General features: G+C 59.5%; 2 protein-coding genes across 5 annotated transcripts in view; one reads left to right on the top strand and one right to left on the bottom strand.

Moving 5' to 3' along the window:
• The window catches only part of MPRIP (myosin phosphatase Rho interacting protein), a 134595-nt gene that overhangs the window by 96867 nt on the left and 10297 nt on the right, over positions 1 to 27431 (top strand). For 3 of the 4 annotated variants that reach the window (XM_082680140.1, XM_082680139.1, XM_082680138.1), the window contains exons 10-21: positions 956 to 1012; positions 2052 to 2120; positions 4465 to 4554; positions 8430 to 8539; positions 10882 to 11437; positions 13012 to 13128; positions 22172 to 22319; positions 22989 to 23106; positions 24228 to 24387; positions 25479 to 25598; positions 26268 to 26354; positions 26860 to 27022. In XM_082680140.1, the coding sequence (XP_082536266.1) occupies positions 956 to 1012; positions 2052 to 2120; positions 4465 to 4554; positions 8430 to 8539; positions 10882 to 11437; positions 13012 to 13128; positions 22172 to 22319; positions 22989 to 23106; positions 24228 to 24387; positions 25479 to 25598; positions 26268 to 26354; positions 26860 to 27022 (1795 nt within the window). Of the gene's footprint in view, positions 1 to 955; positions 1013 to 2051; positions 2121 to 4464; positions 4555 to 8429; positions 8540 to 10881; positions 11438 to 13011; positions 13129 to 15742; positions 19466 to 22171; positions 22320 to 22988; positions 23107 to 24227; positions 24388 to 25478; positions 25599 to 26267; positions 26355 to 26859; positions 27023 to 27431 lie in introns of all 4 variants that reach the window. The other variant, XM_082680137.1, reaches the window with a different exon arrangement.
• FLCN (folliculin) overlaps positions 20612 to 27431 on the bottom strand; it is a 57315-nt gene continuing 50495 nt past the window's right edge. The window contains exon 9 of the mRNA XM_082680146.1: positions 20612 to 20979. Coding sequence (XP_082536272.1) covers positions 20861 to 20979 — 119 coding nt within the window. The 3' untranslated portion in view covers positions 20612 to 20860. The remainder of the gene's footprint in view (positions 20980 to 27431) is intronic.

Genomic DNA, 27431 nt, shown 5'->3' on the forward strand with positions numbered 1-27431 from the left:
CCTTCCGAGGAGCCTGGGGCTGATGCCGCCCCTCCCAGGCGTGGGGCCTCCAGCGGCAACCTGACTGGGAGCCGTGGGGCCAGGGTGGAGGCTTTCTTGCCTGGAGTCTGGGTTTCGCTCGCGGGTTTGGAGCAGAGGCTCCAGGACGCGTGTGGCTGACTGGTGTCCCACTACGTGGCATGTGTTCTCTTAAACCCTCCTTGGGTCCTTGGAATATAAAAACACAGCCCCATTCTGGTCGTGGTGGCTGTGGAAGAGCACACGGGCCGAGGGGAGCAGTGGGCCACATCTCTTTCCACACTGGCCTTGCCAGCGCCCCGATGTGTGACACAAGCCAGGCCCAGGGGGCTGCCTGCCTGCGGCCCTCAAGGTGCTCTCAGGCTGCTCCTCAGGCTCTGGCGCACAGGTGCCAGAGGGAACAGCAGGGACAGCGCCCCGTTCGGTGCCTGCGGCCCTGGTTCTGCTTGTAGGGAAACGGAGACTCAGACTCATCTTGGCAGGTCAGTGGCCTGAGGGTCTTGGCAGGCTTGCTGCTGCGTCTTGCTTCACACCGGGCGTGGTCTCTGCTCTCAGTCTTCCTGTGGCCTCTGTGAGAACTTCTCAGCTCTCCTTTCAGCCATCGCTGCACAGCTTCCCTCCACGCGAAATGCCGGGTGACTCTGTCCGGGCCGTTCTTCTCTGCCTTCCGGGCGGCCCTGCGGGCGCAGCAGTCAGGCAGCCCCACTTGTGCTGCTCACGGGGTGAGGGGGCCTCGCGCTCCTCGAAGACGCGCGTCCGGGGAGCAGCTCTGGCAGCCCCTGTCAGGGCGAGGGGCCACGGGGGCTCCTCTGGCAGGGGGATAAGCCCCTTTCCGGGGCCCCCTCATTGGGGGAGAGACAGCTGCCTTGCCAGTCACCCTTTACCCAGAACCGGGACACCGCTGCTTTCCTCTCAACTGTTCTTTTTTTTTTCTTAGCCCGACCTGCTGAACTTCAAGAAAGGCTGGCTGACCAGGCAGTATGAGGATGGCCAGGTGAGTGGCCAGAGCTGCTGTGGTTCCTGAGGCGCCGGGGAGCAGGCGTGAGGTCCAGCTGGCCTTGTCCCTGCGGGTGTATGAGCGCTGGCCCTGTCCCCCGCCTCCAGCACACCCCTTCATCTTGGGGACCAGGGTCGTGGCTGAGACCCCATCTCCTCAGAACTGGGGGTGCAGTGGGGGTGGGGGCCGCCGGCCTGCCCACTGCCAGCACAGGGACTGTTCTCCTGCTCCCGACGGGGTCTCAGCATCAGGCCTGGGGACGTGCTGCAGCACTGGCTCCCCACCTGGTGACCTTTCCCAGAAGTTTCCCGAGAGCCCAGGCTTCCCCAGGACAGGAGGGCCTTCTGGTTGTGGGGTGGAGCCAGTAGCCAGGGTGCAGCCGCGGCCCTGCGGGGAGCAGTGGACTTGAGCAGGAAGATTGAGCCATTCGTGGCTGCTGGGGTGGAGGCCAGGCCTCCCAGGAGGCAGGAGGATGAGCCTGCGGGTCCCACCGAGAGGCCCGTAGAGTCCCCTCCCCGCTTCCTGAGTGACCGTGCCCAAATGCCCTCTTCTCTCTCTACCACATCAATCCCCTCGGCCCTGCCTGGAGCCTCAAGCCTCCCCGCCTTGCTCCTCACAGTGAAGATTTGGGAGGCCAGCTGGTTGGGTTGCTCCTGCCGGCGGCAGGTGGGCGCTCCTCTGGTCAGCCAGGGGGTGGCCGTGGCTTGCAGGTGGCCTCCTTTTGGCTCTGGGGGCCCAGCCCCTATCTGCAGCCTCTGGAGCCGCAGCCCCGCTCAGCAGCCACGCCTCTGCGGGTGGAGCACACGCAGCCCGTGGCCCACCACAGCTGTCCGCACCGCCTCGTCGCCGGAGAGAGGTTGTGCGCGCATGGCTGCCCATGGCCCGAGTGGAGTCCTGTGTGTGTCTGCCCCCAGCGGGAGGGGCCGCCTGCCCTCTGCGTTACCTGTGCCCAGTGAGGTGCCCCAGGACCCTGGCTGTTGGGTGCCTCAGAGCGGGAAGGGTGGGAGTTGAGTCTTGGTTTTCCCTTCTCTTTCAGTGGAAGAAACACTGGTTTGTCCTTGCTGATCAAAGCCTGAGGTTCTACAGGGACTCGGTGGCTGAGGAGGTGAGTGTCTCAGCTCCGTTCCTCTGTAGGGACAGGGGAGGTCCAGGTGGCACCGCTGTTCCTGGGCCAAAGTCCCCTCCGGGTGGACGGGTAGCCCAGTCCAGATCTGCAGAGGAGTCTGATGTTCCCGGGGCTGGTTCCTGCTGGAAAGTGGGCTCTCTAGGCCCTGCTTTCAGCACCCAGGTACGGGGGTTTCAGTGGCTTTTCTTGTGTGTGTTCTTTGAAGAACACTGAAAGACGTCTTGTTTTAAAACTCAGGGTGAGTGGTTTTGTTCTTTCTATACAGAGATTTTGTGGTGAATTGAGTCTTTAAAGAACTGAACTAAATCTTGCCCCTTGTTTTCTGGACAAGGATGGGACGTGGCAGGTGAACTTGGCCAGCCTGGTTGAGAGTCCTGATTCCACGGTCGAACACCAAACAGAAGGGGCTCTTTTATTCTTCACCTACAAAAAAAATCATCTGTTTTGAGCAACTTGGAAGTCTGTTTCTGCACCTTTTCCCTTGCATTCCACTCCAGGAATCCTTCAGATATACTCCCACATGTGAAGAAAGAGATGTGTTCCATGTCAGTGGTTCCTGCGCTTCTATAACAGCAGGAGATCTGAAAGAACCTCAATGTCTAACGCTAGGGGCTGCTTATATACCCTGACACTAAGTTCTGTCTGGACTGCAGTGGAAGGATGTTAGTGACACAGGCACAGATGTAGAGCAGTGTGGGTGGTGGGTCTCTGGGGGAGCCTAAAGTCAGGGGCCACAGGAGCATGGGTGTTTGGCTGTTCTGAGTGTGGTCTGTGGACCCCTGGAGACCCGTTCAGGGATTCTTCTGTAACAAAAATAGTGTCATAAAACTATGATGCCATTTCCTTTTTCCGTCGTGTTGGCCTTTGCACTGATGGGTGCCTCAGCCTGGTCACGCTGCAGGGGCAGGTGGCTGGCCCCCGTGCATCCTTCACCGCCACACACTGTGAAGTTACAGAAAGGGCCTTAACAGAGCAGGAAAGGTGCCCACTTCGGTAATACTCTGTGATGTGAGATGGGAGGTTGGTAGAGGTTGCTCCTGCTGCTGTCCAGGCGTGACGGCCGTCCCGGGGGAGCACTCGCCCGCTGCCTGCGCTGCCCGCCCCACCGGCCACCTCTCCTCGCGGCCCACCGCCTCTGCCTGAATGTACGACGCACAAGTGCTCGCTCGGTTTGGGTGTTCGGCAGACGTTTTCTTAAAAATGAACCAAGTGAGTCTCTTCCTTCAAGGAAAACGACCGACAGAATTGTTACCAGTGATTCAGTTTGAGCTTCCAAGCAAAACTGGAACTTCGGAAAACTTGTGTTCACCATCACTAACTTGACAGTCTCCTCCGAGCTTACAGACTCTCCTGACTGAACAGGTGGTGATAATAACAAATGCAGTGTTTGCTCCTGTACAAGGAAACGTCAGTATCTGGGGGCTCTTCCAGAGGACGAGACAGTGTCACCAGATCATGTGGGGGTGAAAGACCCCCTCAAGGAGCAGGGTAGAACCATGGGTTCTAATGCAGCAGAGGACAGAAAGCATCCCCTTCGCAGTTCCCCTTCAAGAAACTACCACTTGTCAAAGGAGAACAGCCACAACTGTCTTTTTGAAAAGACTTAAAATTCACTTCCCTTTTCCAATCTCGTATCTGTGTGAGGCCAGACCGTCTTCACATGCTTCAACCAAAACATGTCAACAGGGCTTCCCTGGTGGCGCAGTGGTTGAGAGCCCGCCTGCCAATGCAGGGGATGCGGGTTCGTGCCCCGGTCCAGGAAGATCCCACATGCCGCGGAGCGGCTGGGCCCGTGAGCCATGGCCGCTGAGCCTGCGCGTCCGGAGCCTGTGCTTCGCAACGGGAGAGCACACAACAGTGAGAGGCCCATGTACCGCCAAAACAAAAAAACAAAAAAAAACATGTCAACAAAGAGACTTGAGTGCAGAGACGGGTGTGAGAACCCAGCTGTCCTCGGAAGTTAAGCATTAAAGAGAGTTGCAAAAATCTCTTGCTGTTTCTTTAAATGATACTTTTTGTTAAAAAATGAAATGGGTTTGTGTGCTTCAATGCATAAATTTGTTTTTCAATTTTTTTCCTAATTTCTAATAAGGCAGATATCATCAGTATGTACAACCCACATAAACAAGCTCTTTGGCACCATCAATTTTTAGGAGTGTAAAGGAGGTTTGAGAACCACGGGCATGGGATGTCTTTGGCAGGATGTGTGAAAAATGGTGTGGATGCTTCTAGGTGGTGTGGGGTAGGCAGCGCCCTGCCTGTGAGCATGTACAGTTCACGGGGCACTGGCCTTTACTTTCTAAATCCCTCATTTTCTCCGCAGGCGGCCGACTTGGATGGGGAGATAGACTTGTCTACATGTTATGATGTCACGGAGTACCCGGTGCAGAGAAACTATGGCTTCCAGATCCATGTGAGCTGGGTGGGGTTTGCAGGGAGGCTGAGTGCAAGGGTGGGGCCGTGGGCCTGACCAGCTGGTGCCTCATCCTGTCCCCTCCTCTGCCCTGGAGCTCCTCACCCCACCCCCAATCTGTGGTCTCGGCAAACATTAAGACATTAGCATCTCTCTCAAGGCTGTCTAAAAGGGTTTTTTACCAAAGGTTCTTTCTTTTTCTCCCATTTTTTAAACGCTGGAGTTCGGGCCAGTTGGAAGGATGTGGGATGTGGGAAGTTAGAGTGAAAGTGTTGAGTTCTTAACTCTCAGGGTGCTGGGTTTTTATGCACTTGCTCTGTCCTTCATTCATCCACTTACCCACTCACTGGAGTCCTTTCTCCCCACAATCTTGTGAAGACCTCCCAACGAGCAAGGCATTGCCCCGTCCTCAAAAAAATAATCTGATCGGACAGATGAAACAGTCCTCACTGGCCATGTCATCAAAGCTCGGGGTCCAAGGGCTGCTCAGAGGTAGGCAGGCTCGTAATGAGGGCACCGGCCCCCGGCTACCGTGTCTGCCCTCACTCTGATGCCACCTGTAAGTCTGAGGGTGCCCCAGACCACCCTCACATTTGATACTTTGCCAGAAGGACTCACAGAACACAGGAAGACACCGTACTTAGGACTGTAGATTTATTTTAGCAGAGGGATACAGATTGGTACCAGCCCAAGGAAGCAACGCGTGGCGAACTGGACTGAACAGGAGGGCCCTAAATGAAGCTTTCGTGCCCTTGGGACGTGTTTCCCTCTTGGCGCTGACGTGTGATGACACACAGAGCTTTTAACATGGGAAGCTCGCCCAAGCTTCAGGCCTGGTGCCAGGCCCAAGCCTCTGTGTCCAGAGTTTTTATAGAGGCTTCACAACTGATCAACTGAACTGCTGTCCACATGGTCAAATGCAGGTGCCAGCCCCCTGTCCCCCAGAGCCTGGCTGATGGCGCATGGCCAGAGCCCCAGCCCTTCACCGCATGGCTGGTCTTTCTGGTCTGGCTAGCATCACAAGGACACAGGGCAAAGGCCAGACCTCCCTTTGGGGAAAGCTAATTCTTCCCCCATGAGAGCCTTAGGCGTGGGATAGGAACCAAGTGGCCTGACAGCTGTCACACTGGGGCTCCCCGGCTGGGACTCCTGCAGCGTCACCTTCTGACATTTGGGCCCAGAGACTCAGCTGTATCTCGATTCAGCCTAGATGCAGCATGTGGCAATGACTAATATTAACCAAACTCAGAGGAGTGAGTTCAGATCTGAAGGCCAATGAATTCATTAAAAGGAAAAATCCAGCCCCCAGTCCACCAGGCTGCAGGGCATCTGTGGGGGGCACCAAGTCATAGCTGAAGGTGGCGCCAATCTGACGGCCTGTGCCGTCCCACCGTGATGCCCTTCTGCCCCTCATCCCTTTAGGAGGAAAAGATATGCTCAGTGAGCTAGACCTCTAGCCTCCTCTCTGTGGACAGATTTGGGGACAGTGCCAAGTTCTGGCATTGTGGGCCGCACGCTGAGCCCCCCCCCCCCATCTTTTTTCTTTTTATTTTTGGTTGCGTTGCTGCGCACGGACTTTCTCTAGTTGCGGCGAGCGGGCTTCCCATGGCAGTGGCTTCTCTTGTTGTGGACCATGGGCTCTAGGCACGCAGGCTTCAGTAGTTGTGGCTCGTGGGCTCTAGAGTGCAGGCTCAGTAGTTGTGGTGCACGGGCTTAGTTGCTCCATGGCATGTGGGATCTTCCCGGACCAGGGCTTGAACCCGTGTCCCCTGCGTTGGCAGGCGGATTCCTAACCACTGTGCCACCAGGGAAGCCTCTCACCTCCCCATCTTGAAGGGCAGGCTTCTCTGGGCAGGGCACCCTGGGGGTATGCGTCCATTCCCATCACTGAGCAGGTTACATCATCATGTTCTAGGGTCACTTTCTGTGCAGTAAGGCCGTGACCTGGGACTCTCCTGGTCACAGATGGGGCGTTTCTGAGTCACCTGTGCTCCCTGGCTGATGTCGTCCACCAGCCTGACCCCTCGTCACTTTACCTGGGTGGGGGGCAGTGAGCTTATGAGTTCTGGGGCTTTCTCATGAGCCCCGTGGACTGGGAGTTCTAAGTCGGGAGAGATGGCACCCAGCACGGGAGGCCAGCTTCCTGGCGGGACTCGGCCTGGCTCACTAGGGAGCTTTAGGATCTCAAGGGGCAAAGCTGTCCCTGGCCTGGCCACCAGACCTGGTGGCATCTACCAGGGGGCTGAGTGCAAAAGCTGGTGGGGTGGCATGGGGGAGCCCTGAGTGCCGAGTTGAGAGTCAGCCTTGCCCCGAGTTGTGGAAAGCACCGGAATGTGGAGGCAGCTGAGTGTCTGTGAGACGCATCTGGTGGGGCAGCTGGGACGGGAGGCCAGGTGTCTGGCAAGTGCGGGGCGCCCGGGAGAGGGAGGGGCAGGGTCAAGGGCTGGAGACCCAGAGTGCGGCGAGCCGTGTGCGGGAGTTGGCGGAGCCTGCAGCGTCCTGGCCCGTGGTGCGTTTGAGGCCGAGATGGGCCCTCTGAGACTGGTAGACAAGCAGCCAGCGTGTGGGCCTGGGGCCGGGAGAGAGCTCGTGGCAGCTGAGAACTGAGGTTGTGGGAGAAGGTGGCCGAGGTCACACTCCATAAACAGCACACCAGGAGCAGGAGGCGGCCCGGGGGCCAGCACTTCAGGGAGCCTGGAGGCCACGCCCCCCCCCACCCCGGTTGGCCTGCTTTGGGGGGAACCAGAGGGAGAGAGGAGTGGACGTGGGTGGTGGGCTGTGGTCTAGATGGGGCGCCAGGTGGGGTCTGGGGTGGGCCGAGGTCACCCCGTGCTGTGCTGTGCTCTGCAGTGCCCTGATGTTCTCTTAGTTTTGGCCCCTGGCCATGCCAGCTCCTGTCCCGAACCCATCTTGCTAACAGTGTCTTCCCATCAGCTGTTTTGCTGACGTCTCGTGGGTCCATTTATGAGTAGCCTGAGCAGCTTGAAGAGTTCTGATTCCCTCACTTCTGTAAGACAGGAGCCCATGGGCTCAGAGGCAGGGGAGTGGACTCTGTGCAGCCACCACCACATCCTCACCCGCATCCCCACCCCTCCTCAGCTTTGCTGGAGCCGCGTGGGCCGCTCAGGGCCACAGGGACTGTGTCTCCAGGCCACTCATCACCCACTGCCCATGCCGCCCCCTCCTGTGATGTCCTTCATCTTGATTGGCATCCCACCAACTCACCCAAGTGTGTGTGTGGGGGTCCAGGGATTGTCCTTGAGGTGCCCCCCCACACAAGCCTGTCAGTGCTGCGCTGTGCATGCCACCTCCTCCACCTCTCTGAAGCCCCTCTCATCACCTGAACAACCAGCCCGGCCGCCCAGCAGGTCTCCCTGCCCCTCCTCAGCCCAACAGACACAGCCCCCATCGGGCCCCAGCCACCACTGAGCCTCGTGCCTGCCACTCCTGTCCCCGGTCACCCTGTGAGCCTGTTGTGCGTGGTTGCACGCCCCAGGCCCACTCCCTCCACCTGGGTCATGCACCCCTTCCCCGTCCACTCGCCCACCCTCCCTAGCCCTGCCATGCCCTGGCCCCTTCCCGCTGCTCCCCGCACGCACGTTCTCCTTCCTTCCAGTCTGCGAGCTCCTTAAAGAGCAGGGAGTGTCAGTAAAAGTAAAGGCCTGCTGGGTCCCATGGGGAGGGGACGCCCGGGTTAGCCACAGCCATGACAGTGTTCGCGGCTTTGCTCTCTCCTTTGCCCTCCAGCTCTGTTCATCCTGAGTGAGGCACATACCGCACTCCTGGGACGGCCACCTGGCCGCCAGCCTCCCTGCGGGGCCTTCTTCTGGGGTGGGGAGGTGCCAGTCACTGCTAACTCCTCGTCTTCTGTGTAGACAAAGGAGGGCGCCTTCACCCTCTCTGCTATGACGTCTGGAATCCGGCGGAATTGGATCCAGACCATCATGAAGCACGTCCACCCGATCTCTGCCCCCGACGTGACCAGGTGAGCTGGGAGGGTGCCCGAGGGGCCCAGCACAGCCTGCCCCCCGGCCTTCAGTCCGCCGCCCACTCACTCTCCACTTGGCCTCCTGGGAGGTTACCCTTCCCCCTCAGGCCTGGCCGCGGGAGAAGCTCCCCAGGGCCCGGGCACTGAGCCACGGCTGGGTGAGGGCGGCTCCGATGCCGCATTCACAGGCCACCTTAGCGTTTCCTTTTCTTGATCCTTCTGCCTCACTCCTGAATCTGCTGGATTTCCGTGCAGCTGTGACAAAGCTCTCTTTGCATCTCTTGGTGCTGGAGGCCAAAGTTGGGAAACGGTTCCCCGTGTCAACATCCATGCTTCATAAACCTCGTGATTCGCCCCACACCTTCCTCCTCCTGCCCTGATGGTTAGAAACCTGAAGTTTTCATTTCACAAAAAGCAGAGAAGCTGCCTGTGTGTGGCTGGTGCTGTGATGTCGAGCGAGCACTCTGCTGCCCTGACCCTCACGGCTTCGCCGCCTTGCCGGTTCTGAGAGCCGCTTGCTTGCGGTTTGCGGTCCGGTCGTTTAAATGCTTCTTGAGTGACTCTCTTGCGTTGGAGGTTGCGCCCAGGGGGCGACCCTGGTGCCCACGGAGCGCTCCTTGGCCTAGGGCGGCCTCACACCTTGGTCAAGTTCTGGCCTCCTTGCTAGTGACCTGCACCTCTTTGAACAAGAAGGCAGGAAGGGACCCTAAATGGAGGACTCTTCTCTCTAGTCCTTCCGTCCTGTGTTGTCTGTTCGATTGTTTGTTCATTCCTTCATTTATTGCACGAACAGAATACCTGGTTGTTCCCGAGTCTCTACGACCAGGAGCAGAGACCAAAGCTCTTTCCAGGTACTTTGAGGAGGCTGCGTGCGGTGGGTCGGGGCCCGGCTGGGTTCGTTAGCCTTGGGATGTCGCAGGTGTGTGGCTCTGGCCTCAGAAAGGGCAGGAAGAACGCGCTCAGGCGACACATGGCTTGGGAGAGGCGCCTCCCCTCCGTGTTGGGGCCACAGCCCATGGGGACAGTGTCCTCCTGATGAGCAGTGCACTCCAGGGTCAGCCGCCTCACAGCCGGGGTGCTCGCCTCACCCAGTTTGTTCCGTGTGGGCTTTTATACTTTGAGAAAAGATGGATTTTTTTAGTGCAGCAAGGCCATGTCCCGGGAAAGTTATTGGAAACAGGTACAGATGTCAGAAGTGTGGGTTTGAGCTGCACACCGCGGCCCCCCCAAGTCTGGGGGAGAGTCGCAGGGGCTTCTTCTCCTGCGGATAGTGGCGAGTCCGGCTTGTTGTGTCATCCTAATGGCTTATGCAGTCCGAGGCCTGGGCCAGCTCTCAGTTCAGTGGCATTGTTGAAAAGGTCCGTTCTGGAGAAACTGTGTGCAAGCGTGTGGTCTTGACTTGGAAGCTCCCAGGGCCACCTCCCGGGACAGGGAGGATGCTTCTTCTGCAGGCTCCCTTCTCTTTGGCCACCTTTCAAACACAGATGCTCCCTGGAGTCCCCAGGGCCCAGCCCTCGCCGCGCTGGGGGTCTTCCCACCCTGTTTTGAGGGCTTGGGGGGGACCAGAGGCCAGTCAGCTCAGGCCAGGGTCGCAGGCTCTTGTCCTTGGAGCCCGGAGACCTCTGCCTCGGGCGGCCACAGCCAGTGCCCTACAGCACCCTGCCCGGGGACCTCCGCTGTGGGGCCGGTGGGGCAGGCACAGCCAGCTGCTGGGCAGGAAGAGGTGCCCTCGAGTGTCCTGCTTCCTGCTCACCTCTGCCCCGGGTGGGCCACCAAGTCCTCTCAAGTCCTGTTCAGTGAGCCCCTGCCTGGTGCCGGCTCGTGGGTGCCACCTGGGCCATCGAGCTCACTGGCCCACCGGTGGTCCCAGGGCCATCACTCTGATCCGTCTGTCACGCCAGCCACCCAGAGTGGTTTTTTAAAACACAGACCTGACCGTGTTACTTACCTGCTTTTTAAAAACCCATGAGCCTTTCGAGGGAAGCGGTTGTTGGTCTCGCTTGTTCCGTCACCGCCGGCCCAGTGCCTGCGTGCCGTGGGGTCTACCTCCCACGTGGCCTTGTGTGGGTGTGGCCGTGCCCGGCGCAGCCTGAAGGGGCTCGCGGCCCCCCCATTATCATCCTGCGGGAGACCTCTGGGCTGTCGTCTGCGGCTCCTTTTCTGCTGTCACCACTCAGTGCCACTTGGGGTTCCCTCCGCAGACATGTCAGTGAGTCAAGGCAGAGTCTCCCCCTTCCTTGTGGGAGCCACAGCTGCGTAGAAAAAGGCATGTGGTGACAGCAGGGAGCTGGGCCCTGTCGCCGGGAGCCCTGCCTGACCAACTGTCTCCCCCGCCCCAGCTCGCTGCCGCAGGGCAAAGACCGGAGCAGCTCCCCCTCGGAGACGAGGCTGCGGGAGAAGCAGGACGGGGAGCCCGGGGAGCCAGACCCCGAGCAGAAGCGGAGCCGGGCCCGTGAGCGCAGGCGGGAGGGCCGCTCCAAGACCTTCGACTGGGCCGAGTTCCGCCCCATCCAGCAGGCCCTGGCCCAGCAGAGAGCCAGCGCCCCGGGGCCTGCCACCACACGGCCCGAGGCGGAGCCCGGCGAGCTGGAGAGGGAGCGTGCGCGGCGGCGGGAGGAACGGCGCAAGCGCTTTGGGGCGGTGGACGTGGCTGACGGGCCCAGCATCGACGACACGGCCTTGCGCATGGAGGTCGACCGGGGCCCGGGGCCGCCCGCGACCGCCGACCTCAGGACCCAGAACGTGCACGTGGAGATCGAGCAGCGGTGGCATCAGGTGGAGACCACCCCTCTCCGGGAGGAGAAACAAGTGCCCATCGCCCCCCTGCACTTGTCCTCTGAGGATGGAAGCGACCGACTGTCCACTCCCGAGCTGACCTCTGTGCTGGAGAAGGAGGTAATGGCCGGGCGGCATGGGCAGGGCAGCTCCGTGCAGCCACCTTCCCCGGCACCCGCTGTGCCTAACCCGCCCCAGGAGCTTGCAGGCCCTCAGGCAGACAGACACGCGACAGCCCCCCCGCCTCCCCGCCGAGCGCAGTGCAGGCCTGAGGCACGCTGGGGTGGGGGGTGGCAGGGAGGGCACCGGACCCTTCTGGAGACCAGAGGAGTGGCGCTGACACTGAGAGCCAGAGGTGCCAGAGATGAGGCGGGTGGGCTGCAGGCCAGGTGGGGCCCCGTCTGCCCTGCTTCCGCCACGCACTAGAGGCTGGGGGCAGAAGAGACATGTGAACAGAGTTAGCTTTCTGTCTGGACTGGGCAGCCCTGCGACCCTCAGTGAGACCTGATGGGTGCGGGGCACGCAGCAGGAGGCGGGGCTGATTCTAGGTATTGGGGGCAGGACGGGCCTGCTGGGGGGCCTGGCACGAGCCTCCTCCGGATGCAGAGGTGGGTGAGCGGTCCCTGCACTTGGTAATGTGACATTTCCCTTCATGAGGAAGCGCCCAGAAGTCAAATCTGCAGAAGCTGGGCCGTGGGTTTGTGAGTCTGAGCAGAGGTGCCACGGCCAAGGAGGTGGAGTTCCAGCTGCCTCTCAGGAGTCCTCAAGGATGCGATTCACGTGTGCGCTTGACTTGGGTGGCTAACGAAATCACAGCTTGGCCACTGGCCTGCCCACCTCTCATCCTCTTCTTATTTGGTTAGATTCACGAGGCTGACGTTTATCACTAGCATCAACACTTGGATTTTTTTCCCCGTTTTTTCCATTTTCTACGCCTGTTAATACAGTAATAGAGGCAAGATGTGGAAGAGTAACAGTTCAAACTCACGTTGCTCTAAACAGCCAAAACGAGCCTGCAAGTCAACAGGCCACACACTGGACCCTGAGTTTGTTTCAGACAGCAAGGTCTGAAAACCAAGGTCCGCGTGCTGGTCAGCACAGTCTGCTGCACACCCAGCTCCCTGCTTGCCACGGCCCAGCAGCTGAGGGCACGTAGGTAAGGTTCCAGAAGGGGGCAGATGGGTGACGGCTGGATTCACAGCCAGTGACAGCAAGAGTGTGAAGCAGCTCAATTCTTGAGGACCTCTTCTCACGAAAAGAATTTTATATGAAATCCATGGTACCCAACTGGTCAAACAGGGTTTCCCCAGAAGCCAAGGCCGAGCCTGGCGTGAGGCCTGCCCTGGGGCAGCACGGGCGTGCTTGGCCACGCTGAGAACACCCAAAGGCCCCAGTGGGCAGTCTTCCCTCTGACAGGGGCACGAAGTCCTCATTTCCTGGTGGGTCTGCACCTGGTGGATCCTCAAGCAGGTGTGGAGCTTACGTGGCTGCCCAGGTTGATTCACAGCTTGAGCTGGAACCTTGGGTGAAGACCCGACGAGCACATCCACCCAGGTGTGGCCGCCTGCAAGGCCCTCGGAGGCGCCACTGAGCTCCAGCCCAGCTGGAACTGGGCACGCCACCGAGCGCCCGTGCCGTGCTGCTGCTCCTGTTACCGCCATTTTGCTTAAAAACGTGTGTCTTTTTGCCAACAGTTGGAGCAGAGCCAGAAGGAGGCCTCAGACCTTCTAGAGCAGAACCGGCTGCTGCAGGACCAGCTGAGGGTGGCTCTGGGCCGGGAGCAGAGCGCCCGGGAGGGCTATGTGCTGCAGGTAGGGCTGCGGGGCCGCCACGGCCCTCCAGGCGCCCTCGGGCTTCAGTGTGCAGGACCCAGGCAGGCTAGGAACGTGCAAAACCGAGTGCCAGGCCTCTGGACTCCTGTGCCACTGGAGCGGGCTCCCTGGGCAGTGGGCTGCCTGGGTCTCCTCCTTGTGCAACAAGTTGGAGGATCTGCCTGAGCCCTCTACGTCGAAGGGTTTTTTAGATGTTTTCAGTAGCAGTCTTTCTCTTTGGCTTCCAAAGAGTCCAATATATATTTATTATCAACATCACATGTTTGCATGTTGTTTCTAACTTTTTTCACAGTGGCAGCATTAGTCCCATTTTACAAATTTAAGAACTTGAGTAACAGCCACATGCCTCCTTTTATGGCCAAGCCCATGGCAGAGCTAGAACTGGTTTCCTGCCCCTGACCGTGTCTGTACCACACCTACAAGGCAGCCTGGGACTGTTACCACTAGCCTAGTGGCCCATTTCTTACTTTCTGCCTAGGCTGGAGTTTGAGGGGGAAACATGGCCGCCCAGCCCTGAGCCAGCCTGTCCAGTGGTGTGGAGGGGAGGGAGGGCAGCAGCCTGAGTCCTGAGCTGAGAGTCCAAACCTAGCGTCTTCCTGCAGAGGCCTCTCTGTGCCAGAGTGCCGCCCCCCGCCACCCCCATGCAGCAGCGGGCATGCCACAGGCATCTTGTCAGGCAGGAGGTCACCTGGATGGAGCAGGCCGACGTGAGCCAACTCTTCCGCAGCGTTTCAGGCCCTGCGCTAGTTCTGGGGTATAAAACAACACTCTCCTGCCCCTTCAGCCAATGTGCAGTGGGGAGAGGTGATTGATTCACAGATGAGTGCCGGGGGGAAAGCAAGACAGGGCGATGGGACGGAGAACTCGAGCTCTTGGCCAAGGCTGAAGGCACAGCGTTCAAGTCAGGGTCCTGCACTGACCAGAACCCGCGGCGCCCCTCCCCTGCAGCATCAGCCTCCTTGCCTGTGTAGACCTAGACTTCGTCCCCGAGGGCTCTTCAGACTCTCAAGGATCCAGAATCTCTGTGATAAGTTTTTGCATCAGCATTTCCAGACTGCAGCACACTAGCTTCCTTGGTCCGAGTGGATCTTCTGGGCGGAGTCCGCCCTCCTACCTCTCTCCATGCCCTTTTTGTGGCACGTTTCTTCTGCCTTCCTTTCCCCCTAAGCTTTGGCCATGGCCCTGGGCACCCCGTGTCCCCTGGACCCTCCTCCTTAGCCCTTCAACCATAGTTGTCGCCATGCCCAGTTCAGACTCTGAGGTACTGGAACCTGGTGATGGGGGGCACCCCTCTTTCCTGCATGTCTCACTCCGGGGCTTTCTGAGTCATTTGTGCAGACCTCGCAGGTTTGGGAAGCATCTTTTTAAACCCTGGTTTGGGCCGCCACCCTACACGCACTCATTTCACACCAGGTGGTAAAAATCCTGGCAGCAGAGTTCGAACATTACTACCCTGTCGTGTGTCTGACCTGGACGATTGCATGAGCCCGCACTGAAGCCCATCCGTCAGCTCACACGCTGACACCTCCCCGCCAGGTCAAAGGACAGTTTACTTTTAACCTCCCTATGTGCTTTGACAATTCTTATAATCAAAAGTCTGAATGAGCAAGGGGCTTTGGGGTTAAGGGTGAGAAGGATCTGCAGCTGGGGGTGGGCTCCGCGCCGATGGCCGGGAGGAGCTGGCAGGGTGTGGACGTGGAGTGTCTAACTTACCGTAACTGAGTGTCACATCTGTGGCTTCCCCACCAGCACACCTGGAGGGAGCCACAGGCAGGCCAGTTCTTAGGCTGAGCTGTTCTCACTCCTTTCACGTTCTTCTTTTTTCCTGCGTTAATTAGTTCTGTCTGTTCTGCATGCCTTTTAGTTTGGGGAGTTTTGTTTCAATTGTGTTTTATTTTCTGCATGCTTCACTTCTTTATTTTGAATATGCCAGAAAGGTTTGTTTGTTTTGTTAACTCTCACATTTCACTCCATGGTTTGCGTTTTCCCCTTCGTTTTGTCTTCTTGCAGGTAGAGATTAGTTCTTCCTGTTACTGTAGAGGACGGGCTCCACCTCTCACAGGAAAATGTTTCGGATGTCACCTCGCTGACATCCGCCAGCGGTGCCTCCCTTCCTTCTCCCCTGTCCCAGAAGGAAGTGGCGTCGTCACCGGTCCTGCGCTTTGGTGGGGTTTGTGGTCTGGAGCTGTGTGCCTTTTGTTTTGCAAAACAAACAAAGGGATGCTTTGCTCTGCTCCTGCCCGTCCCTCTTGCTGGAGTCTCTCGTCCCTCAGTCTTCGTTTTGCTTATCAGTGTGCTCCATTATTCAGTTTTGTTTGGTTTATTTCTCCTAGAAGCTGTTCGGTTAGAGCTGTTTTGAATGTTAATGTCCATGTTTTCTGTTTACCTGGAAGCAGCTACTTACCAAAAAAAAAAAAAAAACTGAGACGATTTGTTAGTTGTTTTTCTTTTTTTTAAATGAAAATAAAATTGTGCAGAGGATAAAAGGCAGACCCACCAAGGAGCCTTTCTGTGGTTGACCCTGGCCAGAGGTGTGACACTCAGAACTGGGAGGCCGAGTGTTACTAACCCGTATTTCATCGGTTTTTTTAAGACTGAAGTGGCCACCTCCCCGTCCGGCGCCTGGCAGAGGCTCCACAGAGTCAACCAGGATCTGCACGGCGAGCTGGAGGCCCAGTGCCAGCGCCAGGAGCTCATCACGCGGCAGATCCAGGCCCTGAAGCGCAGCTACGGGGAGGCCAAGGATGCGATCCGGCACCACGAGGCCGAGATCCGGAGCCTCCAGGCGCGGCTTGGCAATGCCGCCGCCGAGCTCACCATCAAGGAGCAGGCACTGGCCAAGCTCCAGGGCGAGCTGAAGCTGGAGAAGGACAAGGTCCGCGAGCAGCTGGAGGAGCGGCAGCACAGCGAAGCCGCGCTCAACGCCCAGCTGCGCGCCAGCGAGCGGAAGCTCCAGAGCGCGGAGGCCCTGCTGCTGGGGAGGACGCAGGAGCTGCGGGACCTGGAGAGGCAACAGGCGCTGCAGCGGGACCGGCAGAAGGAGGTGCAGAGGCTGCAGGAGCGCATCGCCGACCTCAGCCAGCAGCTCAGCGCCAGCGAGCGGGCCCAGAGGCTGATGGAGGAGAAGCTGCAGAGGAACTACGAGCTGCTGCTGGGGAGCTGTGAGCGGGAGAAGCAGGAGCTTCTGCAGAGCCTGAAGGAGGCAGAGGACAGGGCCAGCGCCTTCGAGGACCGGCTCCAGGACCACGAGCAGCAGATGGAGGTCCTGCAGAAGGAGAAGCTGAGTGCCAAGTCCGAGGGCAGTGAGGTGGTGCACCGGCTGGAGGAGCAGCTGGAGATGAAGGAGGCCAGCATCCAGAAGCTGGCCGAGCACGTCCAGAGCCTCCGAGACGAGCGGGACCTGATCCGACAGCGCTTCCAAGAGCTGATGGGCCGTGTCGCCTTGTCCGACGGGGACGTGGCTGCGCTTGAGGAGAAGCTGAAGGGGAGGGAGGCTGACTACCAAAGCCTGGAGCGCTCCTACAGGAGGGTGGCCAGCCAGCTCCAGGGCGCGCACACGCGGCTCCGGGAGAAGGAGGAGGAGCTGAGGTGCATCCAGGACACGCACGAGAAGGCGCTGGCGAGGAAAGAGCGGGATCTCCAGGATGTGCTGGTTAAGATGACTGTCTTGGGGAGCAGCTTAGAGGAAACAGAAGTGAAGCTCCAGGCAAAGGAGTCCTCAGAGGACGCCGAGGAGCCACGGAGCTTCTTGGAAGAAGCCGAGGAGGAGGACGGCGTCGCGCGTTCGGGCCCACAGCTCCAGGCTGCCAGCGCACCTCCGGGGGCTGCCCTGGGGGAGGAGCACAGGGACAGCAGCCCCAGAAGAGAAAAGAGCCCAGTGCCCCCAAGGTCGGAAGTGTCCGACAGGGAGGGGCACCTGCAGAGCACCTCAAAGCCCGACCAGGGAGCACCGGGCCTTAAGAGGCAAAGAATCCGGTTCTCCACGATCCAGTGCCAAAAGTACACCCACCCTGACGGGTCTGAGAGGACCTGGACCAGCAGCACGTCCTCTGACACCAGTCAGGACCGCTCACCCTCGGAGGAGAGCATGTCGTCGGAGGCCACCCCCAGCTCGCTCCCAGCGACCAGCGACTCGGACACCTACCTGTCCATCATCCACTCCCTGGAGACCAAGCTCTATGTCACCGAGGAGAAGCTCAAAGATGTGACAGTGAAGCTGGAGAGCCAGCAGGGCCAGAGCCAGGAGGCCCTGCTCGCTCTGCACCAACAGTGGGCTGGCACCGAGGCGCGGCTGCGCGAGCAGCTCCGTGCCAGCCTGCTCCAGGTCGCCGCGCTGGCCTCCCAGCTGGAGCAGGAGAGACAGGCGAGGGCGGAGGTGGTTGAGAACCACGTGGAGGAGCTCGGTGACTTCCGGGTGAAGAACAGCCAGGCCCTGGCTTGCCTGGAAAGCTGCCGGGAACAGCTGCGGTCGCTGCCGGCTGACGCGGGGGCAGGGCTCCTGGCCGGCATGGAAAGCTTGCTGGTCGGTGCCATCCAGGCCTTGTGTCACCAGCCACCTCCCACAGGGGAGGCGGGTTTCTCGGAGGAAGAAAAAGCGACCTCACGGCAGCCACCATACCTGCCGGAGCTGAGCGACCAGGAGCAGCTCCAGCTCCTTTCTGATCAGATAGCTCTGGAAGCCACGCTGATAGACCAGATAGCAGACTCACTGAAAAACACCACCTCCGATATCTCGCACGTGCTCCTCGAGATCTCTCAGTCCGGAAAGTGGCCGCTGGAGTCCGAAAGTACCGTGGCCTGTCCTGGGGCCCCAGTGGATGCCTGGGCCAAGAAGGTGCTGGTGGATGGAGAATTCTGGAGCCAGGTCGAGTCCCTGAGCCGGCACCTGGAGACGCTGGGCGGAGAGGCAGCCAGTGCCTCGGGAGGTGGGCGGCCAAACGCCCCGCCAGCCCCGGTCGCTGCCCTGGCCGACGCCACGTGGGTCAGGGCGGAGCTCAGCCTTGCCGTGCATTCGGTGAGGGGGTCCCTCCAGCGCAGGCTGCAGAGCATCCAGGAGACCCTGCAGGGGACACAGGCAGCCCTGCAGCAGCACAAGCGCATGCTGGGGGAGATCCTAGGGGCCTACCAGACACCCGACTTCGAGAGAGTGATGCTGCAGGTCTCGGAAACCCTCCAGCTTCCAGCAGGTGCCGGAGATGGTGTCCAGGTGTCCTGGACTGGGAGCCTGCCGGAAGAAGTACCAAGTCATCCGGACCCAGCTGGCTCGCAGGCTCTCTGTCCCTTGTCCAGCCAGAGCTCTGGGGCCTTGGTTGCTATTCAGGAAGAGCTCGCCCTGCAGCTTAAGGATAAGGCCAGTCTCTTGGGAGAGATCTCTGCCACTTTAACCTCACTTCTCTCTGTGGAGGCAGTGCGAGACTGTCAGAAGCTTCTCCAGGCATCCCGGCATCTCTCCCGTAGCGCTTGTCTGGGAGGCCTCGGCCAGTATTCTTCCTTATTAGTTCAAGATGCGATTATTCAGGCTCAGGTGTGTTACACAGCCTGCAGGATCCGCCTGGAGTATGAAAAGGAGCTCCGGGGCTACAGGGAGTCCTGGTCGGGCGGGGGGGCCTCCTGTCAGGAGCACGAGCACGCTGTGGGGGCCCTGAGGGAGGAGTACGAGGGGCTTCTCCGCAAGCAGAAGAGCGAGTACCTGGAGCTGATCGCCATCGTTGAACGGGAGAACGCGGAGCTCAAGACCAAGGTCGCCCAGCTGGGCCAGCAGCAGAGGTGTCTGGAAGAGGGGCAGAGTGAGCGCCGTGAGAGCCTGGCTGCCCCACGAGGGTGGTTTGAGGAGTGGAAGGTCAGCTACACAGGGGAGCGGCTGAGCCGGGCAGAGGGTGCACCGCAGACTGCGCACAGCAGGGTCCTGAGCCAGCTGGATGCCTTGGCGGGGGACAGGCAGGACCTGGAGAGGCAGCCTGTGGACCAGGTGCAGACCCTGGAGGACAAGTTCCAGCTCAAGATCAGGGAGCTGCAGGCCATCCATGAGGAGGAGCTGCGGGCCCTGCAGGAGCATTACTCTCAGACGCTGCGGTGCCTGCAGAAGACCCTGCACCACTACCAGGGGCGGCCCCCTGCCGCCCCACCAGCCCACGGACCCCCGTCCTCCAGCCGGCCAGCTGAGGGGGAGGCCGACTCCATGATGGGGCTGAAGGGGCGCATCCAGGAGTTGGAGGCCCAGGTGGACGTCCTGCGGGAAGCGCTGGAGCACAAGGACCTGGCGGGTGGCGCGGCCTCACTGCGGGAAGAGCGCCAGAGGGACTTTGAGAGCCTCAAGGTTTCGAAGCAGAGCGGTCGGGGGGCGTCCAGTGCAGGCGGAGCTGGGACACGGTTCTTGGCTCCAAGTCACCGAACAGCAGAAGGAGCTGATGGGCTGTTCCCCGCTTGACCTCCCACTGGCTGCGGTGGGGTCCCAGCAGGGCTTGGCGAGGCAGGGTGGTGGGGAAGCTCCCCCACTGCCCCCACCTCCAGGCTGTGCAGACCTGGACCTGGGGAGGGTCCTCTTCTTCCTGCTGTCCTAGGAGAGCAGAGTTGGGCTTCCCAAAGGCTAGAATGTTTGCAGTGGGGTGTTGAGGGCCACTCCCCGCCCCAGTTCTGTGGGGACAGACGTCTGGTGGGAATGGCTGCTCTTACAGGGAGCACAGCCTTATTTGCTCCAGGGGTTTTGAGAAGTGACCTTCCCACCACACCCCGACCCCGTTTCACACCCACCTTGGTAGACAGGATTCCCAGGCCCTGGCCCATCAAGGTGACGTTTCGGGCCCTGGGGCGTTGGGCTGTGTGGAGCCATCAGGGCAGCCTGGGCTCTGGGCTTCGTCCTCTCGGGCTTCTCGCCATCCCTTGAGCTGCATCCAGTAGACGCCAGGCTCTTCCCGTGCCCTCCGTCCCCAGCCCCGTCCTCCAGCTGTGAGCCGGCAGTGCGTCCAGTCCTGAGGGCAGCCCGGCGCTGCTGCGACAAGCAGGCGGGCCGTTAGTGCCTGCCAGGCTGTTTCCAAGTCAGTGCAAAGCTTTTGAAGGCTATTCTGGATCCCAAGGAAGCTTCAAGGGCTGTTGGAAAGTGCCACACAGTCCCCGTGCGGCCGGCGCATACCAGTGCCGCGTTGAAAGTAACTTCCCGGCCGCTTCCCACAACACCCAGCGCGTCTGCGCAGCAGGAAACTCAGACGAGGCCCAGCCTGGCTCTCACGCCCATCGGCACAAACCCGGGAGGGAGGAAAGCCCTGGGCTGACACTGGGGGCAGGCTCTGCCCCGGCGGTGATGCAGGCTGGGGCTTGGATGCTGCCTGCTGTGGGCGGCGGCGTCTGTCCTGTGCCTATTCTTGTCGGGCCCTGTGAGACACGCAGAAATTACAAGCAAACCGCTCTCTTGGGGCCCGGCTGACAGCTGTTACTTGTGCAGATTTTTGCCCAGGTCAGGGAGACTGGGGTCTTGGCCTGAGGGCCCCTCTTTTGATAGCTGAAGGCTGGTGCTCTTTCTCACGACTCTCACAGTGGTTGCCGAGGAACTTTGATCCCAGGGATTACTTACTGCCTTAAAAATTAGATTGTTTCTTAAACACATATACTCTCCAAGGAAGCAGCCAGTCTTTAAAGACACCTTAGTGTTTCTGTAGGAAGAATTTTGACCCTTATCTTTATTCTAAAGCCCTCAAATCAAACTAAGGCCCTGCAGCTATGTGTTAACCAAGAGTCCACGTTGAACCACAGCATGCGAGAGGGCAGCGCTAGGACCCTCCAGTGTCCCGGGGTGTGAGGGCAGTGAGAGGAGACAGCAGCTTCCAGGTGGAGCCCCTGCAAGAAGAAAAACGCCCCGTGAGTGGCGCACAGCACTTAAGACCACTTCCCCAGTGAAGCAAGTCTGTCGCAGGGAAGTCCAGACTCTGACCGTGAGTTTGAAAAATACTGACTGGAGAGTCTCAGAAGGGCCTCTCAGTCACCGTGGGGGCTGAGACAGAGGTGCCCACACGGAGGCTGGATTTCTTGGTACCCTTCCTTGATCCATGTGCAAGTACAGGATACTTGGGTTTGGAATTAACGTGGCCACATTCTTCTAGTTTTTAAGGATCAGTGAAAGGCGCGATCCCTACTTTGAAACAGATCTTCCAAGGGATTTAGACAAGAAATGTGCCTCCACGCACAGAACAGCTGCACAGACCACCCCTCATACCCACCCCATCAGTGAGACCAACTGATAAGCCAGGCCTGGGCTACTACACAGTGAGGGGGTGTGGGGTGGTCTGAGCCCTTCTCATTAGGTCATGCCTGTGTCCTTCCCCACACCCACGTCTAGGTCAAACACCAAGCCAGGCTGCAGCGAGGCACAGACAGGTTTGGAGAGCAGCTCTTCCGTCGTGGGTCTCGGTACAGTTAGCAGAGGCACTCGTTAATTAGTGCCCCCTCTTTGTACTCCTTCCAAAGGAAAAGGAAAAGTCGTACACCCTAGCGTAATTTTCTCGGACGCCTGAGAGGTTCAGTGACCCGATGAGGGCGGCCAAGTTGGGCAGTGGCAGGGCTGGGCCCCCTGGCTCCGTGCACTGGGCTACCCGGTACCCGTCACTCACAGGATGGCCTTGCCTCCCTGCGGCTGACAAAGACATCACTGTTCATGACTGTGCTTGATGCCCATGAAACTCAGACCAGACACGGCCAGCCTCTGCCCCGTTCACTCTGTCCTTCCCCCTCCTGTCGGTCCATAAAGGTCCAGGATTGGCTATTTTAAATTCTACTGCGGCCTTTTCCTGCCCACGATACCAACTCTTTCTACAGAGAAATGGGATGCACAACCACCACAGAAATCAGGCACCCTTTTCTAAATGCTCTGGGAGCATGACACACGCAGGAGCAGAGTGAGTCTCCAGACAGCTGGCGCGGGGCTCAGCTCAAGAGAGCACCTTCTCTGTGCCAGGAGCCTGGAGGGCAGGGCTGAGGTCTGTTCAGTAAATAGCAGAAGAAAAGTCCGTAAAGCCTCTTGTGCACCTTGCAGGCCACGTGCGAGCGAGGGTTTGCAGCCATGGAAGAAACACACCAGAAGAAGATCGAAGACCTGCAGAGGCAGCACCAGCGGGAACTGGAGAAACTGCGGGAGGAGAAAGACCGCCTCCTGGCTGAGGAGACCGCGGCCACCATCTCAGGTGGGAGCCGCTAACCCCGGGGACGGGCAGCAGGGTCTTCCTGAGCTGATCGCACAGCTCTGAGCAGTGACTGGCCTTCTCACCGTCTTTCGGCTGAGATTAAAGCCTCGCTACCCACGAGAATTCTTGGACAGTTCTCTTGGGGGAAAGGCTTGTTAGAGGAGCCCTTTGAGAGCCCGAGAGCCCGGCACCAGCACTCCCGCTTTCCGTGGCCGCCGGCACCCTTGGTGCTCGTGAGGGGCTGCCCTGGTCTCATCGGCCCGTCTGCTGGCACTGCTCTGGCAGCGGACACCTCTGCCCGCGGCCCTTGGTCCATGAGAGCCCAGAGCGTCCGGACTGAGCCCTGGGCCTTTGGCCTGTGTCTCCTCCATTCATGTAACTATCCTGCGGTGCTTGTGATTTCGGCACTAAGAAAACAGGCCCAGCCTGAAAGCCTGCTTGTTCTACAAACTCATACTTGGATTTAACATTGACATTTAGTGAATCAGTTTGGTTTTCTGCTAACATCAAGAAAAAAACACACCTGCATCCCTTTCATGGGGGAGTTCCCCGGGAATCCTCCCGGCCCAACTGCCAATGGGCTGGCATGAGCAGTGGGGGGATGTCCCGCCTTCCTGTCGGTCTCACCTCCCAAGCCCGTGGGTGCTGAGGGCCACATCCTGTCCACAGCCATCGAAGCCATGAAGAATGCCCACCGCGAGGAGATGGAACGGGAGCTGGAGAAGAGCCAGCGGTCCCAGATCAGCAGTGTCAATGCGGACATCGATGCCCTGCAGCGGCAGTACCTGTGAGTCACCGGAGGTGGCCCTTGCGGGCAGGGCCGGAGGGAGGGCCTTCGGGGGCGGGGCGGCACCTTCCCTGTAAGAGCCACAGAGACTCGGGTCCCCAGGGTGGCGCAGGTGGAGGCCCGTGGGCGCTGAGGCTGCTCAGAGCCTCCTTCCTGAGGGGCCCAGCACCATCCTGGGGGTCAGCGAACCACTGCTCTCATGGCCCAAGTGGGCTCCTGTTACTGAGTCAGACAGAAACCAGTTACTAAAATGTAAAGAATAAGACGTGGCAGAGGAGATTTTATAAATACTGTCGGATCTTCAGGGCCGACCTCAGAGGCTACCCCAGATTCCTTCTGTCCGTCAGCTGCTGCTGCTTCAGGAGTTCGTGGGGAGGGGACGCGGTGTAGCGCATGACACAGATGCTCTGTGGCTGTGCGTGGCAGAAGTGGCCACGACCCCTACATCTTTAAGACGTGTGTGTGCCAGTTCTCTTTGCAGAGGCAAGGGAATGGGGAGCGTTCACCAGCACGGCCACTCTTTAGTTTTGCCCTCAGTGGAACTCGCACCACTCAGAGCGCCTCGACTGGCTGCTGCAGGGGCCGTGCAGAGCCAGCCTTCATGGGGCTCCGCAACGCACAGAGTCAGGGCCTCTCCTCTCCCGGGCTCCCATGCAGTGCAGTCAGGGAGCAGGTGGGTGGGCAGGCGGCCGGGAGCAGCTCACCTCGGCTGGAGGGGGTGTCGGTTCCACAGTACCAGCCCTTCTCAAGTCCCGGGTGGCCGAGAACGACGTCACGAGGCTTTGGTTTTCTGAACGTGGATCGAGTTGGCACAGTGCTAGAAACGGTCCCAGGTCTGACCTCTCTCTGACACAGCGTGTTTTGGGGTGCGTGGGTGAGGCCTCTCCTGACCCTGGGAGAGGAGTGCCGCCCGTGGGGGCTTTTCAACTGCTGGTAAGAGCACAGGGACGGAGCCGCCAAGCTGCATGGCCACTCGAGACCACAAGGTGCAGGGCTCTGCTCGCGGTCGCTCTGCTGTGTGGGTCTCGGCATCCTTGAGGCTTCGCGAAGGGGACTCTGAGCTTCTTAGAGGCCTGGGCCCTGGGGCGAGGGCAGAGGAGTGAGCAGTGCCCTCTCCCCAGGGAGGAGCTGCAGTCTGTGCAGCGCGAGCTGGAGGTCCTCTCTGAGCAGTACTCGCAGAAGTGCCTGGAGAACGCCCACCTGGCCCAGGCGCTGGAGGCCGAGCGGCAGGCCCTGCGGCAGTGCCAGCGCGAGAACCAGGAGCTCAACGCCCACAACCAGGTGCGCCGCACTGGGGCCCCAATCTGCAGGCATCTCCCGACGTCTGGCATCACCGGGGTGTGGACAGGAGCTCCCTGCAGCTGCTGGGATTGAGCCCCTCCTGCTCCGCAGCTGGCCGCTGGCCTTGGGGTCTGGAGGCTCCGAGATGTCTGTTCCTCCTCCGTGGTTGCTGGGCGGCACGGGTCCAGGTCTCCCGTCCCCATGGCTGGGACCGTGTTTAAACACCTCCCAGTCAAGACCATACCCTGCTCGCATTTGATTCTGTCAGATTAGTCTCTTAAAATGTGCCTGCTCCTGGGCTTCCCCGGTGGCACAGTGGTTGAGAGTCCGCCTGCCGATGCAGGGGACGCGGGTTCGTGCCCCGGTCCGGGAGGATCCCACATGCCGCGGAGCGGCTGGGCCCGTGAGCCATGGCCGCTGAGCCTGCGCGTCCAGAGCCTGTGCTCAGCAACGGGAGAGGCCGCAGCGGTGAGAGGCCCGCGTACCGCAAAAAAAAAAAAAAAAAAAAATGTGCCTGCTCCTTAGAAAACTGGGGTACATATAAAATCCTGGCTAATGGAACAGCTCAAGGTAGGTCTAGTTTCAAAAAAGCTTCTCTGTGGGTACAAGACCCCTCGTCCTCCCCCCGCACTGAGGAGACAGCCACGTCGGCCTGGCCCAGGCTCGAGGCCTCTGTGGGCCCACAGCTGCCCATATGTGGGGGACACTCCAGCAGGACTGGTTCTGCTTGGTCACTGCGGTGGCCTAAGACGACCACCTGCTGGCTGGAAAGAAGGTACAGAAAGCGAGGGGTGAGGGTGGCAGGAGGTCCTGATCCTGCAGAAACTCAGGAGCACAAATCCTGGAACTGATTAACACTAGTCATGGTGACAGAAAGGGGCTGAGGAGCATGGATCCTGCAGCTGCAGTTACACGAAAGTATTGGGCCATGTAAATGGCTTTGGCAAGGGTGTCCACACTGACTCTGAGATGCCACCGTGCACAGGCACCGCTGCAGGCCTCCCGTGCTGCATGCTACCCTGGCCGCGCCCTGTGTTCGTGGTCAAACAGCTCTGTAGAGCACCCTGTTTGGTTGTGTTGCTGTCCCCCAGGAGCTGAACAACCGCCTGGCTGCTGAAATCTCACGGCTACGGACGCTGCTGACCGGGGACGCCGGTGGCGAGGCTGCTGGTTCACCTCTCACGCAGGGCAAGGACGCCTATGAGTTAGAGGTACGGCTCAGAGCCAGGTCCCTCTTTACCAGCTCACATCATACAAGCCCCTAGCTTATGGGCAGCAAGAGGGGGAGAACCTGGAAAGACCTGAGTCATGCCAGGACGCAAAAGAGAAGAGTTAGCTGCCAGGCAGTGTGGGACCCCTCACGAGGCCACAGGGACCTTTAACCCATCGTCACTCACCTGCCCTCCGCCCCTCTGTTCCACCACGTCACAAACACTGACCAACTAAAATGAAACTGAATAGCTGTGAACACTGCAGCTGCTTGAGATTCTTAAGGCTGTATTACTCAAGATCAGGAAGGTTCATTTTAAGTCAGAATGATTGCTTCTTATGTATAAGGTGTTCTTTTATGAAAGCACTTAGATTTTTCCCCATTCAATTAAAATTTCATGAAACCATCTCTTCCTAAATGATGGGAGAGGCTGACCTGAGGTCTCTGCAGGACCCCTTCCTGGGCTCTGTGCCAGGAGCTCCCGGGCTGAGGATGAGGCTTTCGGGTCAGGAGGGGTCACGGCTGTTTCTTCCTGACAAGGACCGGGAGAGAGCTGCCTGCCCACCGGCGTGTGGAGGCGAGTCCTCCGTGTGGCTCAGTCTTTGCTTCCGAGGCCCTGGCAGTCCCTCTGCTCCCGAACGTGAGTCTCTTAATTTCTCTCTCTTTCTAGGTCTTATTGCGGGTCAAGGAGTCAGAAATTCAGTACCTGAAACAGGAGATCAGCTCCCTCAAGGATGAGCTACAGACGGCGCTGCGGGTAACGCACGTCCCCGGGACCCGTGGACCTGGGGGATGGGCTGCGGATGGGGCGGGGCCACGCGTGTTCAGAGTCACATGTAGCAGCTCTGAAGTAGATTTCGCTTCCACGAGAAGAATGGCAGCCTGCAGGTGGGCGCGGCAGGAACAAGGGGCTGTCCCCGTGCCCGCCACGTGCTGGGGCAGGGACCCGAGACCCAAGCACACTGTTGCCTCCTGAGGGCGCTCCTGGAGGCCAAGTCACTTAGGAGATCCAAGGCACAGGGGTTTTCCAGCCTGAAGCCACACAGAGGTCCTCGGGGCTCAAGGCGGTGCCAGCCTGGCTATAGCCCGGGGCCCTGCCGTGCCTGTTCCACTCTGTGTCCAGTTTCTGCCTCTGGAAGGCGGGGGCTGGCCTGCCTTCTCTGCTGCTGGGCCCATCCCCAGTCACCCCCGAAGTGCTCTGGCCCCAGGAGCATGGGCCACCCAGCCTGGCTGTAACTGCTCTTTGCCCTTCTATCCCCAAGGACAAGAAGTACGCTAGTGACAAGTACAAGGACATCTACACAGAGCTCAGCATCGTGAGGGCGAAGGCCGACTGTGACGTCAGCAGGCTGCAGGAGCAGCTGAAAGCCGCGACCGACGCACTGGGTGAAAGGTCACCGGAACACACCCCCGTGTCCGGCTACGGTGAGTCCTCCAGCTCTGGATTCTGACTCAGTAACTCGCGCCGATTTAGTCCTGGAGCTGCTGGCGCTTGATTCAAGCAGAGGGGTCCTTTTCTGTGTCAGACTAACTTCCTGGTAGGGAACAGCTGCAGGGGTGGTAGGCGCCCGGCTCTCGGGCCCTCCTGGTTGGGAAGCCCTTCTCCTCCGACGCTGCACTGGTTGCCCTGAGGGACAGTCATACCTCGGGGTGTGTGTTTACAGTGACAGCCGGCTGTGTTTCCCATTTTCCTGAACAATTCACTCATTCCGTAAGCAGCTCTCGCTGGTTATTGATCCTGGGGGTTTACCATAAAATCTGCAGAAGGCCATGGGGGGAGGGGATGGGGGGATGCCGCCTACTGAAGAGATGCCCTAGCTCACTACCCGCTTCC

Source organism: Grampus griseus (assembly GCF_964374135.1).
Source record: "Grampus griseus genome assembly, chromosome: 20".
In the NCBI taxonomy this organism is placed as follows: domain Eukaryota; kingdom Metazoa; phylum Chordata; class Mammalia; order Artiodactyla; family Delphinidae; genus Grampus; species Grampus griseus.